Source organism: Fukomys damarensis, unplaced genomic scaffold (genome assembly GCF_012274545.1).
Source record: "Fukomys damarensis isolate Sample0158 unplaced genomic scaffold, DMR_v1.0_HiC HiC_scaffold_7, whole genome shotgun sequence".
In the NCBI taxonomy this organism is placed as follows: domain Eukaryota; kingdom Metazoa; phylum Chordata; class Mammalia; order Rodentia; family Bathyergidae; genus Fukomys; species Fukomys damarensis.
Window position 1 is genome coordinate 29,240,259 of NW_022900919.1, and position 17,551 is coordinate 29,257,809.

Below are 17,551 nucleotides of genomic sequence, written 5' to 3' on the forward strand. Positions count from 1 at the left end.
GGCAGAGAGGGCGGAGCTAGTTGCTAGGAAGCTGATTTTTCCGCCAATCATCTGCCCAGCTCCCACGGGGCGTGACGCACCTCGCAGCGTCTGTGGTAACGCAGGTGGCGAAGAAAGAGAAAGCTTGAGGAGGTGAGGGGCAGGTGGCGGGGTCGGGGGCCGTGGCGGGGGTGCCACCGGGGGCCAGATGTCGATCTCCGGTGCGGGAGGAGGAGACGGGCCCCCATCGCTCCAACCAAAGGATGCAGGTGTCCTTGACCGTCTCTGATGGGCGGAGGAGGGGAGGAGAGGACCGGAACAGATTCTGCATCTGGTTGGAGAGAGCTGGGAGGTGGAGGTGAGGTGTTGTTGGCTGCGTCTGCCGTTTGCGTCTAGAGTGAGCTTTTTTCTTCCCTTTACTTGAGGACAACTGGCCACCCCGACCTCTCAAAGGCAGCTACGAATTCCTACGCAAGAATTATCCTATGTTTATTTCTAACTAATTTTCTAGCATTTTTATTGTAACTCCTCCCATTTGAATAGAAACATATGATAAGTCCTCCCACGACTGGCCACAATTGCGTGGGCCCTGGTGCTGCACTGTCAATATCTGCAGTTTGTATTCTTCCTTCCATCTGGGGAAACTCGATACCCCCCAGATGTACACAGCAGCAGCATTAACGTTGCACAGCCAGTACCAAATAGACACTAGAAATAGCCTAAATGCCCAGTAACAAATTCATAAATAAATTTACACAGGTAAATGGAAATTGTAAATAATAAAATGTGCACAAAGTAGCCAGTTATGGTGCTGCAAGCCCATAATCCACCACTCCAGGAGACTGAGGCAGGAGGCTAAAAAATTCTAGCTAGTCATCTGTAATGCCAGCGCTCAGGAGGCTGAAGCAGGAAGATCACAAGGAGTTCAAGGCCAGCTGGACTATTTAACAATACCCTGTCTCAAAATAAATAAATAAAAGTTCCAGCCCAGCCTGGGCAACTCAGCAATTTAGTGAGAGCCTGTCTCAAACTTAAAAATGAAAAAATATTAATAAAAGGACTGGGAAGTGGGCATGTTGGCACACACCTGTAAGGACAGCACTTGGGAGGCTGAGACAGGTGGATTGCCATGAGTTTGAAGACATCCTAGGCTATCTAGTGAGTTCAAGGGCAGCCTGACTACAAAACAAAACCCTGTATCAAAAAAGATAAATTAATAATGATAATACATTTTTATCAGTTAACATTTCATGCTGCACAGAGTGTGCATGAGGTCAACAGAGATGAACATTAACTGGAGGCAAGAAAGACTTTCTATTTTCTAGAAGAAACTGAGGTCAGGAAATAATGGTTTTTGTTCTGTGTTAGTCATTTGTTTATTTATATTTGTTTCTTGAGACAGGGTCTCACTATGTAGTTGAGACTGACCTGAAACTCACTATGTAGTCCAGCCTGGTCTCAAACTCACAGTGATCCTCCTGCCTCAGCCTCCCGAGTGCTGGGATTACAGACATTCACCACCATGTCTGGCTGTGTTAGTCATTTAAAATAACTCCTTCGCTCCATCATTCCTGCTTCTTGCTTAGATGTGAGATATTTAGATAAATCTCACAAGACCTCATCAGCAAAAATGCAGCTGAAATAGAACAATAAATAAAATTAAAAATAGGCTGATAAACCAGGTGTAGTGGCACACACCTGTAATCCCAGCACTTGGAAAGCTGAAGCGGGAAAATTAACTAAGAGTTTGAGGCCAGCCTGGGCTACATAGTGAGCTCAAAGATAGCCTGAACTACAGAGCAAGACCCAGTCAAAAAAAAAAAAAAAAAAAAAAAAAAAAAAAAAAAAGGCTGATATTTGCAGGTAGCACAGTAGCAACGTTGTCTTTAGATTGTACTAGTTCTGCTGCATTTAAATGAGCTTCTGCTCTTCAGTTTTTGCATGATGGCATTTATTCTTATTTAGTCTTTTGACTTAAGGAGCGAACATGACAGCTGGTTCAGTGTGTGTCCCTCAGATCATACCACTACGAGTGCCTCAGCCTGGAAAAGCGAACCATGAAATTGATAATAATACTCTTTTGGAAATGAAATCAGGTAGGAATCTTGGGTATTTTAAATTGTTTTAAAAATAAACATATGATACTCTATTCATGCAGTTACTGCCTCATCTTTTTGCATGCTTTCTATAATCAGTATTTAGGAGGTTTTTGTTTTTTGGGGGGTTGTTGTTTTTTTTGTACTGGGGATTGAACTCTGGTCCTTGTGCTTGTGAGGAGGGTGCTGGAACCAGGGAGCTAAATCCCCTAATTTGAAACAGTGTTGCTCTTTGATGGCCTATAGAATGGCATATATTCAGATAAAAATGGTTAGCTTTGGCTAAACTTTCTGCAGCGCTGTCTTCACTCGGCCAAGGTAAGGTGTCTAGTTGCTTCCCCACACTTTCTCAGGATGCTAACTTTTCTCTGGAATAATGAATTTGTCCTACTAATATAGGCTAATATGCTAACATGTAGCAGGCTGGAGTCTGAATCCAGGCTTCAACAACTTCCGGTGGCCTTGGGCACATGACATTTCTGAGTCTCAGTTTTTTCATTCACAATGAGATGAGAACAATCATATTTACCGCTTAGAACCATTGTGAAGATTAAATGAGTTGGTATGTGTGTGAAGTGCTCAGGGTATAGCATTTAGTAAAAAAAAAATTTTAACTATTATTGAAAAATTAAAGCACTGAATATATTTCCTGGTAATATTTATTCTTCAAACTCTTAAATGTATTTATATGAGTATATATGTACATACATGTATATATACATATGTAATTAGCATAGTAAACTTCATAAATCAAATATGAACAAATATTTGTGTGAAAAGACTTTCAGATTCCAATTTCATATGTTACTAACTGAAATGTATGCAGACAATTTATCTTCATTTGTAGTATTACTCCTGTGCTTTCTAGACCAAGAATTCCAGGGAAGAGTATGTTACACTATACCTGTGATGGCAAACCTTTTAGGGACTGAGTGCCCAAACAGCAACCCAAAACCCACTTATTCATTGCAAAGTGCCAACACTGCAATTAAACCTGCATACTGAGGTTTTAGTTTAGAAAAAACAACTCTTACATTAACATCTTTTGTCTTAAAAGTAAAGCACGGTAACAGAGCTTTTGGTAATACAAAGAGCTTTTTATTGTAAGGTAAAAGGGTGCATGTGGCATGCTTTTGTGCACTGTTACCCAGTGCTCCACTGCTGGGGTGACTTGGCTCTCTTGCCAACAGAGAGGGCTCTGTGTGCCTCCTGGGGAATACGGCCACAGGTTCACCAACACTGCAGCATACTATGTCCTCTTTTGTCTTAAAAGATCCAGGGCTGGGGATTTAGCTCAGTGGCAATATACCTGCCTCACAAGGGCAAGGTTCTGAGTTTGATCCCTGGTACCTCATACAAAACAAAACATCTGAAAAAAAAAAAAGCTAATAAAGTTTTTAAAAATCGTAAGCCAAAATAAAAATTTCAATACAGGTACCCATAGCTCTGAAGAGAAGTTAGGTGATTACTGACAAATGATGGTATGAATGATAGGGTATGCAAATTCTTTAACTTTTTTTAATCATCATTGAGTTTATTGGTACTTTTTAGGTATACAGGACAGTTACATTCATCATTGGGATCTTGTACCTTTACATGATTTTTAACATTTAAATATCAAATAAATAAGGAGGTTCCACAATTGCATACCAAAAGGAAAATAACCCCATAGAAAAATGGACAAAGGCTGTGAAAAGATATTGTATAAGAAAGGAAATAGAAATGTCTCTCACATAAGTGAAGACATAGCTTCTAGCCATCCCTTCACTTGTTTGTTGGGCGGAACTTATGCCTTACTTAATTTATCCCAGGGCACCTAACCACCATCTGACAAATTGTATCTGCCTGTTTATTCATTTACTGTTTTTATGACCCTCCTGAAACAGAAGGAGAGGATTGAGTCACTTGTGTGTCCCTGGTACCTAGAGCAGTGTTTGGCACAGGATAGGCACTCAGAAAATATTTGTTAAATGAATTTAAATCTTGTCAGAATACAAGAGAAAGGGCTGGGGATGTAGCTCAGTGGTAGAGCACATGCCTAGTATGCACAGGGATCTGAGTTTGATCCCCAGACTGTATTTTAAAAAAAGCAGCAAAGGTGGGTTGAAACTACAAGGTACCAGCCAGGCGTGAATGCATACGCCTGTAATCCCAGCACTCGGGAGGCTGAGGCAGGAGGATTGCTGTGAGTTGGAGACCAGCCTGGGCTATATAATGCATTCCAGGTCAGTCTCAGTTACATAGTGAGACCCTGTCTCAAAAAAAAAAAAAAAAGAAACTACAAGGTACCATTTTTTTAACTTTAAAAATTAGCAAAATTAAAAGAAACATTGATTCCACACTGTCTGTTGGAGGTTGTAACTGAACAAGTACTTTATGCATTGCTAGTAACAGTATAAATTGCTTAATCACCCACGGAGGGCAGCTTGGTAATATTAATTAAAATTATAAATGGAAATCGAGGCTGGTCATGTATGCTGTAGTCCCAGCTGTTTGGGAGGCTGAGGCAGGAGAATTTTGAGTTTGAGGCCAGCCTCAGCAATATAAAAAGACCTTGCCCCACCTCCACCAAAAAAAAAAAAAAAAAGGACATATATTTTAACTCAGCAGTACTATTTCTACATATTTGTTTTACTTACAAGATTATTCATTATAATACTTATAATTGCAAAAAAAGGAAGAGCGAGAGGAAGGGCAGAAGAATAGGAGGAGTGGAGAAAGGCAGGGAGGGAAACAGCAAATGCCCTAAATATCTGTTGTAGGGAATTGGTTAAGTGATTGTTTGTTATATAAGAGAATTTAACTCACCCGTAACAAAGAATGTAAAAGCTCTGTATGTGTCAGAATAGGACAATATGGAAGACGCACTGTTGAAAGAAAACAGGAATATGTGGAACAGGGCCAGCACTGCGTAAAAAGGGAGGGGGATCAGACTATGCGCTTCTGTGTTCACACGCATATAAAATATTGAAGATGTGCCCAAGGTACCATTGGTTGCCTCTTGATAGCTAGTGTGGAGGCTGGCAGGGAGAGCTTTTGTTGTATAGCCCTTTTTCACCTTCTGAATCTTGAATATATGAATTTATTGCATTTAAAATTTTTTCTAGCCAGGCATGGTGGTACACGCCTGTAATCCCAGCACTCGGGAGGCTGAGGCAGGAGGATCGCTGTGAGTTCGAGACCAGCCTAGGCTACCTAGTGAGTTCCAGGTCATTCTCACCTACATAGTGAGACCCTGTCTGAAAAGACCAAAAAAAAAAAAATTTTTTTTTCTATTTGGGCGTGGTGGTGCATGCCACTTGGGAGGCTGGAGCAGGAGGATCACTGGAAGTTCAAGGCCAGCCTGGGCTAGATAGTGAATTCAAGACCAGCCTGAACTACACAGCAAAACCCTGTCTCAAAATAATAATCATAATCATAATAATAGGACCAGGGATTTAGCTCAGTGGTTCTACCACCTGCCTTGCAAGCACAAGGTCCCAAGTTTGATCCCTGGTACCAAAATAAATAAATAAATAAAAATAAAAATATTTTCTAGCACAAGCATCATGTATCAAGTCCACATAAAATATAACAGGATTTTTAAAGAAATGCTCAGGGATGGGGTTGTAGCTTGATGATAAGAGTGCTTGCTTAAAAAACAGGTGGCTGAGGCAGAAAGATTGCTTCAAGTTCAAGGCCAGCCTAGGCTACATAGTGAGTTCAAGGCCAGCCAGAAGTGCATAGCAAGAACCTATCTCCAAAAAACCATGCATGCACGAGGCCCTGGATTCAATCCCTAGCACCCCCAAATAAAGCAAATAAATGCTAGGGCTGGGGATTTAGCTCAGCGGTTTGGTGGCCTGTCTTGCAAGCGCAAGGACCCGAGTTCAATCCCCGGTACCAAAAACAAACAAACAAACAAATAGATGCTTTAAAAAATAAAAAATTAGGGCCGTACATTTAGCTCAGTGGTTCCACTGCCTGCCTTGCAAATGCAACGTGCCAAGTTTGATCCCCAGTACCAAAAAAAGAAAATTAAAATTAGCTTCTGTTTTCTGTTGTTCAAAACTACTTCTGTTTAATTTATACCAGTGACTTATGGAAGAAACAAAGAGCTCAGAGGTTTAGAAGCTGGGACAAAGGGTCCAACCTTATAGAAGTCAAACCACAATTATGTTATTTAGCAAGCCTATTGATCTCTCAGGGATTCACTAACCTCCTCTATAAATTAGGTATGAGATAGAACCCACCTGTGTATGCAGACGAAGTGAGCTCTTTCCTGCAACACCGTGCTGATGCCGAGAAAGAACAGGATTTTTGTTAGTTATTGTTGCTTCTATAACATATATAAAAACCTCCAGAAATAAATGGTCTATGGACATTATTTAGTGTCTTGCTATTTTAGTTTGTCTCTTTTGGATTTTTCAGACACCCCAGATGTCAATATATATTACACCCTGGATGGCAGCAAACCTGAATTTCTGAAGAAAATTGGTTATGGTGAAAATAACACATTTAAGTATACAAAACCTATTACTCTGCCTGATGGGAAGATACAAGTTAAAGCTATTGCAGTGTCTAAGTAAGTTAAGAACTTAGTGATTATCTGACTTATGACATAGTAACATTGTGTTCTAATTTTGTTTCTTTCTGTGAGAAGCAGTGCTGCGTTAGAAGGGCACTAATGACAAATTTCATCATATGTATGTAACTTTTGTGTTTGGTTTGCCTTGTGTTGAGGTGTACTGTAAAGTGCACAGATCCTAAGCATACAGCTGTATGAAGTGTTATATTAATAATGTTTTTATTTCACATTCCACATTGGGGTTTTGGGAAGGAAGAGACCTTCTGGGGTTGGGACCTCCAAAGAGCTTTGCAAGGTCTGAAGAGGGCGCCATGTCGAGTGAGGGATTCTGGTATCCCCCAAGTTCCCACAGCCATCTCTGTCAGTCTCTAAACCTTTTTGTACTGATTTCATTTACCTTCAGAGCTACTGTTATTTCAACTTGGTAGACATTAGCAAATTTTAAAATAAAATATATACTCTTCTCTACTCAGGGACTCCCATTTGCAAATATAGCAACACTTAACCAGAAAACCTTCTCTATCTGTGATGAGGGGGGAAAAAGACCCAAACCTCAAATGTTAAGCAAGCCCGGGTGGCTGTGATACAAGAATCCCTTCATTCAGCAAAACAGGTTTGGCCACTTTTGAGGAACACCTTTAAAGCCCAAGCCAAATACAGTACTTGGCTGGCTCAGGCACTTTAAAAAGACCCCCCCCAGGCTCCCCCTGCTGGCTGAACTGCTGCATGGCTTTTTGGGGAGAGGGCAACTTGTATACCAAAGATGATCTTTAGATTTGGCATCTAAAAATAATAATTTTAGGGCTGGGGATTTAGCTCAGTGGTTCTGCCACCTGCCTTACAAGCGTAAGGACTTGAGTTTGATCCCTAGTACCATAAATGAATGAATGAAAATAATAATTTTGAAAGCCCTTTGTATACTAGCATAATTGTTTTTACCAAATATTGGAATTTCTGGCACAGTGATGATGATGATGATGATGAGGTACTGGGGATTGAACCCAGGGCCTTTACATGTGTTACTTGTTTTTTGACAATTTTTTTTTCAATCGAGGTCTAAATTGCCTAGGCTGGGCTTAAAATTGCAATCCTTCTTCCTCAACCTCCCGGAGTGCTGGAATTACAGGCCTGTGCCACCATTCCTGGCAAAGAAGTTTCTCTAATAATGTTACAGAGGACTTTAGATGAGACTGTTAATGATTGGAGGTCATTAACCTATTAGCAGAAATTATGGTCATGGAGTTTGTTTTTTTTTCTACAGTATGGTATTAATCATATTTATTATAAGTATCAGTTTGAGAAATTTCTGACTTGCCAGAAGATGAACAGCTTTATTATGAAAAGCAATTTTGCTTGGTGCTTGCCGACTGCTGCTGGGTATTGAATAGTCTCTGTAGGAAATGCAAAAGAAAAAGAAAAGAAAGTAAAGCAAAAACACTGCACTAAGAACAAAAATGAAGCATCAAGACCCCTTAGGTGGCTGCTGTGCTCTTCATGCCCCTAGGACTCCACGGGTCCAAACAAGCTGGGGGGATATCGCAGTTCTCACAAGAAAGGGAGACTTCATGACTAGGACCCTAAGGAAAAGGGACCCTGGAGGTACAGGACACTTTCTGATAAAGCAGTGACCTTCAAGCAGCATCTCTTCCTGTGCTGTGCTCACAAGCACTGTGGTAGGGACTGTGATGATACTGTTGTCTCTCCGGAGAACTCTTGGATTCAGTAAACCACAGGGCTCACTCCTTCACTTCTCTCACCCATCTCTTCAACTGCCCCTTTCCAGGCGGTCCTTTCTGACCAGCCTCTAAACGGCAGTCTCCCTGTTGTGGTTTGGATGTAAAACATCCCCCAGAGGACGTGGACTTAAGGTTGTCAGCTGATGGGCTCTGGGAGAGGGATTGGATCGAGAGCATCTGACGTCATTGGTGGATCAACCCGCTGATGGAATCATAACTGAATGGCATTTCGAGGGGGTTGTGGAAAAGTCAGAGTAAGGAGTAAGTCCTGCTTGGAGAGATATGTCACTGGCCTGGCTCTTTGAAGGTCATATTTAGTCCCCCTCACTAGCGTGCGCTCTCTCTCCCTCTCTCTCTGGTGCCATGCTAGGTCATGGAGTTTTGAATGGCATAGGAAAACATTTTTGACAAAACAAGTGAAAAATTGAGGATACAAGTGTATACCACTTAGTAGTCTAACCATGTTTTACAGTGCATACCATAAAGACTGGAAGAGAACATGCCAAACATTAGCTGTCATTGTCTCTGTAGTACTCTCGTGTGTTTCTCATTTTCTTCTTGATAATTTTAGCAGCTTCCAAAGTGTAATGTATATGTCCCTTTTGTAATACTAAATAACAGAAGAATAAATAGTAAATAAAAGAGACTGAAAGTACAGAGCCAATGCTGTCCAACCTTGGCTGCTGAATCAGTTAGCTAGGGCTGCATAACAAACTACTGGAAAACCTGTGTCTGCCACTGTATTTGCCCCTTATGCTGTGGATCAGCATTGGGAGGTGCGTTTAGCAGGGTAGCTCTTCTGCCCAGGATCGCTGATGTGGCTTCGGCCACATTTTGGCTCACGGTTTAGGAAAGCTTGACTTGCACAGCTGCTGTTAAGTACTGGCTGCACCTGCTGCCTCCAGTGGGCTGTCCCACTTTAGCTCCAAAAGCAGCAGGAGAGAGGCCAAGCCCACAGATGTTTCTCCAGTGTCTGCTCGTGTCATATTTGCTTCCTAGCCATCACACGTCACACAGCCACATGCACAGGTAGTGTGGGAGCGGGTTCTCAGGGCCTGGGTGCAGGAGGGTGTGGTATGTTGACCCCCTGATTTCACCTCCCAAGCACAGGTACACATTAGAGCCCCCCAGGGAGCTCTGCTCGGTGCCCAGTCTGGCCACTCCCAGACCAATGAAGCAACAGCCAGGTAGTGGTTGTGTAGATGAATTGTATATGTCTGAGAATTTTTTCCTCTGTATTCTAAAATACAGCTAAATGGACTGGGGATTTAGCTCAGTGGTTCCACCGCTGGCCTTGCAAGCTCAAGGACCCGAATTTGATCCCCGGTATCAATAAATAAATAAATAAAATACCGCTTAAAATTTCTATGTTGTTTAATGTTAAACATTTCACAGTTGTTTTGGAATCTACATGAACGCATTCCTAAGAATTTACATTTTAAGCCTTTTGTGGCACTTTCTTATGTAAAGCTTCAAACATCTTAAGGCATAAATAATGGGCTCGTAAGAAAGCTGAGCAATTGCTAGTGAAACAGATAAGATGTTAAAAGCAAAGCAAAGGACACTGGAGAAAGAAAATGACTGAAATTAAAAAGCGTTAGGTACCTGGGCAGATCCAGCAGAATCACTGGCTGGACGTGAGCAGCGAGACAAAATCAGGGCCAGGGGAGGAAGAGAGAGAAATTGCCTGAGATTATTCAACCAGGCTCTTGGGTCGGTGCCTTAAGGCCCTAAATTTTGGGCTTGTTTGTTACATAGCACTAGGGTAACACAAATGAGAGTGGGGTAAGGAAAGGCCATACAGAAATCATGTCTTGATAGCACCGATTTATTTTAAAATAGAGTAAATGTGGTGGCTAGGCTGAGGAACTTTAAGTAGCGTCATCTTAATTGCTACCCTTCTTTTTTTCTTTTGTTCAAATATGTTTCGTTTCAGGAGCAAGTATGACCTAATGAGGCATAGTATTCCATTTTCAGCCATCTTTATCTTTGAAGCTTTGTATAACAGATTCTTTCCTTTCTTCCTCCCTTCCTTTTCTTCTTTCCTTCGTGCCTCCCCCCTTCTCCTTCTCCTCGTTCTCCCCTCCTCCTTCTAAAATAACTTTCAGAGACAACAGACAGAGTGGAATTGTCACGAAGGTGTTCCAGGTAGGCTGTGAGCCGCCCAGCCCAGCCTCTTCTGGAGACAGAGCGGAAAATGTTCTCAAAGGCTCTGCAAAGCAGGCGAGTCATATTCTCTGGACTCTTGGCCCCTCCTCTGTCAGCGGGAACATCTTCCCTGTCCTTGTCACTTCTGCTCGCAGTCAGCTCCTCAGAACTAACGTCAGTGCGGCCCATTGTGCGGTAGCCTCACGACCCCCAGCCTTTGTTCCCCCTGCTGTATCCTGTGAATTCCGGGAGCCTAGAATCCTTACCCGGCATCACGTCCATGCCCTGTGGCTTCCGGGACTCTCCCTTACCTACCAAAGAAAGCAGAACCTTCTAGCCTGGGATCCATTCCCATCCTCAGTCAGCCTTTCACGCTTCACCTGCACCCCACGGTTTAAACTGCAGCTAAATTAAACTGTGTGCCGTTCTCTGCTACTGCACTGTCCTTCCCCTTTGAAAATCGCTCTTCATGCATGAAGACCGGCTTGCTGCCAGTCCTTCCCGGGCACAATGAACTTGCTCAGGCCCAGGCAGGAGAAGGTGGTGATGCTGTCTGTCGTGTCCTCGCATTCAAAATGGGTATCAAGTGACACACATCTCTTTGTTCCTAGGAACTAAAAAATGGATTTGTTGGACCAAAAGTAAGGAAAAAATATAAGAGTGCTGAAAATAAACCTGGTTGGAATGTTAACCTTCGAAAGTTTCCAGGTATGAGGCGATAGAACAAAGATAAGGCTTAGTATTGGAGACCCACCAAACAGGTTTTGTGTATGGTCACTGCCTGTGTGCTCATCTTTAGAGGTGTTGGAATAAGAAGCCCTAGAGCCAGAAGGTGGGCTAGAATTTGAATTTTGGTGCTGCCCTAGCTAACAGATTAAGGCCATGAAGGATAAACAAACAGTCCAACAAAGTTAGTTTTTTTGTTCATTTAATTTTAGGGTTAGGGTGTCTCTGTGTAGTCCAGGCTGACCTTGAACTTGTGGTGATCCTCCTGCCTCAGCCTCCTGAGTGCTGGGATTGTTAAGTGTGAGCTACCATACCTGGCAAGTAGGATAGATTGATTCATGGCGTTGAGGGAGGTCACATTCAGGTGACCACGGCATTGTCTCACCAAAGGAAAGGGCGAGAATTGCAGGGTTTGAAGAAAGGGTGTGGTTTGGATAAAATTTCTTTCCTCTCTCTCTCTCTCTCTCTCTTCCCTTCTTTCTGTTTTCTTTCTTCTTTGTTTTCTTCCTTTCTCTCTCTCCCATAGGAAGGATTTTGCGAATTATTAAATTGTGTAGGTTGTGTTTGAATTTGCACCCCTCCTGCCTCACCCTCAGACTGCTGGGATTACAGGCACACGCTACCACACCTAGCTAAGGCGCCTGTATTTTGCTCTTACGATGTGATTTCAGACAGCAAAGTTGTGATGCCTTCTGGTTTTAGAGAACAAGATTCCCCAGTAAGTAAGCAATAGTTACTCACAGAGGAAGTTGCTGTGACATTTTTCAGCTCAGGTAGATCACTGTTTTCCCAGGCTGGCGTGAAATGCTGTAGAATGAGTGCATCAGGGAAGATTAATTTGACAGTCTGGGCTTACTTGTCTTTCTCGGGTCTATTTCCCTGAGTTGGGGAGGGGCCCTTTATAGAAGTGTTACTTCTAGGGAAATAATATGGTGACGCTGGCCCCCTATTGAAAGGTTTCTGATGTTGAAGACAAATTCACATGATTTATATAATTACAAATGCTTACAGAGAATGTTTTTAATGTAATTTTAGACCTCGAGGTAGGCGAAAGATCTACGCTTCTGAAAGCTCTGAAAGCTCTTCGCTTCTCAGAGAGTCCACTGGAAATCCCAGCTTGCTGTGAAGGATCAAGTTCTAGGCTGCTCAACCACCAGTCCCAGGTAACTTGTAAGGAAGCTTTTTGGGTAACAGAATTCCTCCCATGTCTGTAATGCTTCCCAGGAAAGGCTGTCAGGCAGCCTCTGGACTGAGTGCCATACCCTGCTCCAGCACTGGAATGCTGTGTCTCCATGGTCACAGAACCACACTTCACTGGGGTCTGGGGTAGGCAGATAGTCATCAAGGAACTAGAGGCTGGGCGTGGTGGCACATGCCTGGCCTGTAATCCCAGCACTCGGGAGGCTGAGGCAGGAGGATCGCTGTGAGTTCAAGACCAGCCTGGGCTAAATAGTGAGTTCCAGGTCAGTCTCAACTACATAGTGAGACCCTGTCTCAAAAAACCAAAAAAAAAAAAAAAAAAAAAAAAAAAAAAAAAAAAAACACCAGAAAATGAGAGGGTGGCACCAGACGAAATCCTCCACTTAGAGGTTGCGTAGAGGAAGAAAAGGCAGAGAAGTGGGAAGGAAGCAGAAGAATGCGGTGCCTCAGATGCCAAGAGAAGCACAAGTTCCAAGAAGGCAGCGATCGACTATGTGGTACATCACCAAGGACTCACACTAGATGGACGGAGAACCAGTATTGGCGTACTGGGGGGAACGTGATTTGTGATCCTAAGAAAAGCCATTCTCAATGCACGTTTACTACTTTAACACAAGAAAGATGCTCTCTTACTAGTCTACTACTGTTATAATGCTTTGGTTTCATTGTTTATAAAATTCACTTTAGACTTTTAGCCTCTAAGAGCAACCCAGGAACCCCTGCCCTCTTCCTCCTGTCTGAGCCCCGAGCAGAATGTACCAGGACTCACAGTTTCTCTCTGTCACAACTGCTTCTTGTGTGCCTACGATTCCAAGGCTGTTCTCAGTTACAACCACGTATAAAGATGGCAAAAAACATGGTTCCCAAACCTGGTTGCCTATCAGAATCACCTCGAGGGTACCTTAAATTTATAGAGATTCACAACTTTCCCCTCTGAGTCCATAAGTGTGGATGAAGTCTTCTGGTGATTTTGATAATTGGCATGGATGAAGGTCACTGCCAAGAATAGTTATCCCAGTCCTGAAATCAGGAAGTTACCTTCATTTCCAGCCTCAGGTGCCTAACTCCTGGATTCTTCCCTCTGCTCATTCATTATGGTGAATCACAAAGCCCAGGCCAGAGGACCACAGATCTGATCGTGCCTGCTCACAATCTCCATCAAACCATCTGCAATGGAAAGTCGCCCTCCCCAGTGTTTGGGGAAGATGCTTAGCCAGTTACCGAATGGATCGAAGAGCTCTGTCAACTCCTGTGGGCAGTGTGCAGGGGCGGGGCCCACATGCTACAGCTTGTAAGATAAGTATCGCCTGGAAGACTGAGTGGTATAGGAGAAGACACAGCAAATACTTTCAACCAAACAATCTCCCGTGACCACAATTATTCATAATGTGTCTAGAAACAGTTATTTTCTTTGTTCATGAATATGTGGATTCTCTTGCCCACTTACTCATTTAACAGTTGTTTTCAAGGGAAAAACAGAGTAAAATAATATGTAAGGATTCCAACATTCAGAATTCCAAAAAGCTAGGAACATAGGAACAAAGATAAAATTTAAGAGATTTGCCAGGAAGGCCGGAAAAGAACCACAAAAATTCCTTCTCCCACTTTTGTTCTTTGTGTTAGGGAGAGAGACTTCTCAGCAGTTCAGGTCAATCCCATGAAACGTGCTTCGGGTAATACAGAATTAATGAAACCAGAGTTGTGACGTGTCCACAGCCTCCACAGAGATGAGAGGTCTCTGACCTAAGCATGGGTCCTAGGGGTACCTTTGAGGCCGGGCAGGCTGAAGTTAGATAACAGCTAACATGTGCTGTAGTGTCAGGCAACAGGGTTGTAGCTCCTTTGACGATGTGGAGATTTGCTAAAGACGTCACTCTCTTTGGCCCCAGACACTCACCAGCAAGAACGACTGCAGGCTCAGGGTTGCCACAGTGGATGGATTTGCATGAGCGGCCAGAAACCTGCACCATTAATCTCAGTAACTAAACCAATTTAAAATTTGGGAAACTAAATCAAGCTCTGAAACATGGTGGGAGCCCATGTGTGTGGTATATAAGCCCATGAAACTCAGGGGCACACTATATGCCAATGGACCACCAGTGTGCAGGTTCTTCTATGGACTGTGTTAGATGTAACACAAAAGCAATGGAAAACCCTCCAATAGCTCCCCGTCTCCCACGGAATGAAACTTTACACCCCAAGCTCCGAACACAGGCATTGGGGTAGACCAGGAACCGATGGCAGACAGATCAGCCTGAGTTTACCACATGTACTGTTTTGTTTTGTTTTGTTTTCACTACATGTACTGTTAACGGGAACTCATGCAAGCATTTCTTTGCCTTGGCACCCTCAGCTCAAAAGTGGGGGCTGCATGTTCCGGAATGTGACACAGCGAGATGGGCACAAAATCTTTCTCTCTGGGGCCAGGGATTTTGCTCGGTGGCACCACGTATGCCTCACAAACTCAAGGTCCTGAGTTCAATCCCCAGTACAAAAGAAAAGAAAAAAGAAAATCCTTTCTCTGTAGTTTGTGCCAAAATGCATGACCAAGGTGACAAAAGGGACAGGACAGCCAAATGCAAAATGTAGTACTAGAGGGCTGGGGATTTAGCTCAGTGATTACACCGCCTGCCTTGCAAAGGCAAGGATCTGAGTTCAATCCCCGGTACCAAAAACAAAACAAAACAAAATGTAGTACTAGAGTGGGCTGGGAAAAAATACACAGCTGTAAGGACATTCTTGGCACCATCGTTGAGGTCCAGCTGTGGACTAGAGAGTTAGCTTTCCTGGCTTCGGTACCCTCTTCTATAGAAGGGCAGCCTTGTTCTTGGGAAATGCACGCTCTAGTTGGCTAGGAGCAAAGATATGTCAGGTGACTATAACTTATTCTCACACGATTCACAGGTAGAAGATGGAAGGAAATGTAGAAAAATATTAATGTCAACAATTGGTCAGGCTGGGTAGACAGGAGATAGTTGAACTATCCTTGCAACTTCCCTGTGACTTTGACATTATATCAAAACACAATGTTTTAAAAATAAGATGGAAATTATACCCACCCACCTCACAGGGTCATTGTGAATGTCACGTTGGTGATGGCCACAACATGATGCCCACAGGCCATCGGACCCTCCCTCTGGGTTAGCTCCTCCCATCCATGTTCCTTCTCCACCAGTCTTTCTGCGCCATTCTCCTGTCACTGGGACCTCTAGACCACATCAAGCCATCTGAGTCCCAGGTTGGGACATGCGCTGTCCTGCCGTGGTGCCCTTGGATCTCTGTCCTTCTGCCAGCTGCCTACGTTTTCTTTACTCTCCCAGGTCCACTTCGGTTGTTGCCACCCAAAAAGCCCTCCTCCCTAGAACGAGTGGATTCAGTTGTCCCCTCTCCTGGGCTCCCGTGGGACTCCACTCAAGTGGGAGGCCCTGCCGAGTCCCCCTTTCTTTTATTTTACACATAGGCCATGAGTCCAGCCCCTTGTGGGCGGAGACTGTAATATTTATCTTAGTCCCCTCCCTGAATCTAGTGCGGTCCCTGGGACAAAGTAGGCACTCAAATATAAAAATGGATTCAGGTAAGTTAAATGTTTCTGGACAGCAGCAGGTAGTTGCTGTACGTGGCCTAGAGGAGTCCTTTGGCTTTTCCCAGAAATATAATCCAATAAAAATGGAAGCTAACTTAAGTTCTCTACTTCTAAAATTTGATTTGTCTGATGATAAGTTCAGTTATCTTCTTTGGTAAACCTTCCTTTTTTGGAGGGGCGGGTACTGGGCATCGATCTCTGATCCTTGCACTTGCGAGGCAGATGGCAGCACCACTGAGCCCCCGACCCTAAACCTTCCTTTTTCATGAAATATACATATCTGATTATGAATAGCACTTCAAGTTGGATACCAGAGTCATATTTAGATCCTTCCCTATCATGGTTTTAAAAAGATGAATGCTAGGAATTATGCAATGAACATTAAAATGAATTTTTAATGGGATTTTACTTTTCCATACCCATTACCGACTTACACCGAGGTTATGTTTGTACTTATATCAATCTGTATTCTTAATTTCAGTCCCCTGGTTTTGCACACATACCAGGCCAGAAGAGTTTGACAAGCACGGAGATCATGAGAATCCAAAGGCAGACAGACTTTCTCAAGTACGTATCATATCACACTCTTTACTTTGCCTAAACCCAAACAGAGGGACATTGCAGTCAAAGAGGACTTAAAAATGGGACATGACAGCCAGGCATGGTGGTGCACACCTGTTATCCCAGCACTCAAGAGGCTGAGGCAGGAGGACTGATGCCCACCTGGGTTCCATAGTAAGTTCAAGGCCAGCCTGGACCACATAGCAAGACTCTGTCTTAAAAAAAAAAAAATAGTTCGATGGATGCATGTATGAAACTATCACAACAAATGAACCAATTCTTCCCTTTAGAAGTTTCTACCTGTACCCCTGCACCCCTCCCTGGGCACAGGCAACTGTTGACCCGCTCTTGTCACTCGGTCGTAGTTTGCACTAATTGTGCTTTTCAGTGTGTGTGCAGCCAAAGTGAGTGCTTTCCCTATGTGAGTGGTGCGATTCAGTCTGTACCCTTTCCTTGCCAGGCTTCTTTGACTCAGCTTAAATATTTCACAAGTCATTTGTGTTGCTGCTTGTATCACGTGTCGCTCACTTCACTGCCTGGCTAGTTTGGGTCTTGCTGGGTTTCCATCGTGTACATTGGAGTTTGTTTAGCCGCTCGCTCCCTCAAGTGTGTTGGTCTGGGTTCAAGTCACGGTGGCCCCCATGCCTTCATTTCCCTTGGGATAATAAACCTTTCGAAGGAGGGGACAGGCTCCACCATTGGTGTATATATCTAACTTGTCAAGAAACTATTAATTTGAGGGCTGGGGTTTTAGCTCAGTGGTTCCGCTGCCTGCCTTGCAAGCGCAAGGTCCTGAGTTTGATCCCCCATCCCATACCAAAAAAAAAAAAGAAAGAAAGAAAGAAAGAAATTATTAGTTTTTCAAAGCAGTGGTGCCATTTTTACATTCTAATCAGCAGTGTTTGAGAGTTCCTGTTTCTCTACATCCTCACCGACACTTTTTTAAAATTTTTGA

General features: G+C 43.3%; 1 protein-coding gene across 6 annotated transcripts in view; it reads left to right on the forward strand.

The window, feature by feature from the left end:
- Positions 1 to 8: 8 nt before the first annotated feature.
- Positions 9 to 17,551, forward strand: part of Dzank1 (double zinc ribbon and ankyrin repeat domains 1) — a 45,963-nt gene continuing 28,420 nt past the window's right edge. For 3 of the 6 annotated variants that reach the window (XM_010634157.3, XM_010634161.3, XM_010634162.3), the window contains exons 1-7: positions 144 to 337; positions 1,959 to 2,075; positions 6,486 to 6,639; positions 10,487 to 10,601; positions 11,138 to 11,234; positions 12,288 to 12,415; positions 16,517 to 16,602. In XM_010634157.3, the coding sequence (XP_010632459.1) occupies positions 268 to 337; positions 1,959 to 2,075; positions 6,486 to 6,639; positions 10,487 to 10,601; positions 11,138 to 11,234; positions 12,288 to 12,415; positions 16,517 to 16,602 (767 nt within the window). In that variant the 5' untranslated portion in view covers positions 144 to 267. The other 3 variants (XM_010634159.3, XM_010634158.3, XM_010634160.3) reach the window with 3 other exon arrangements.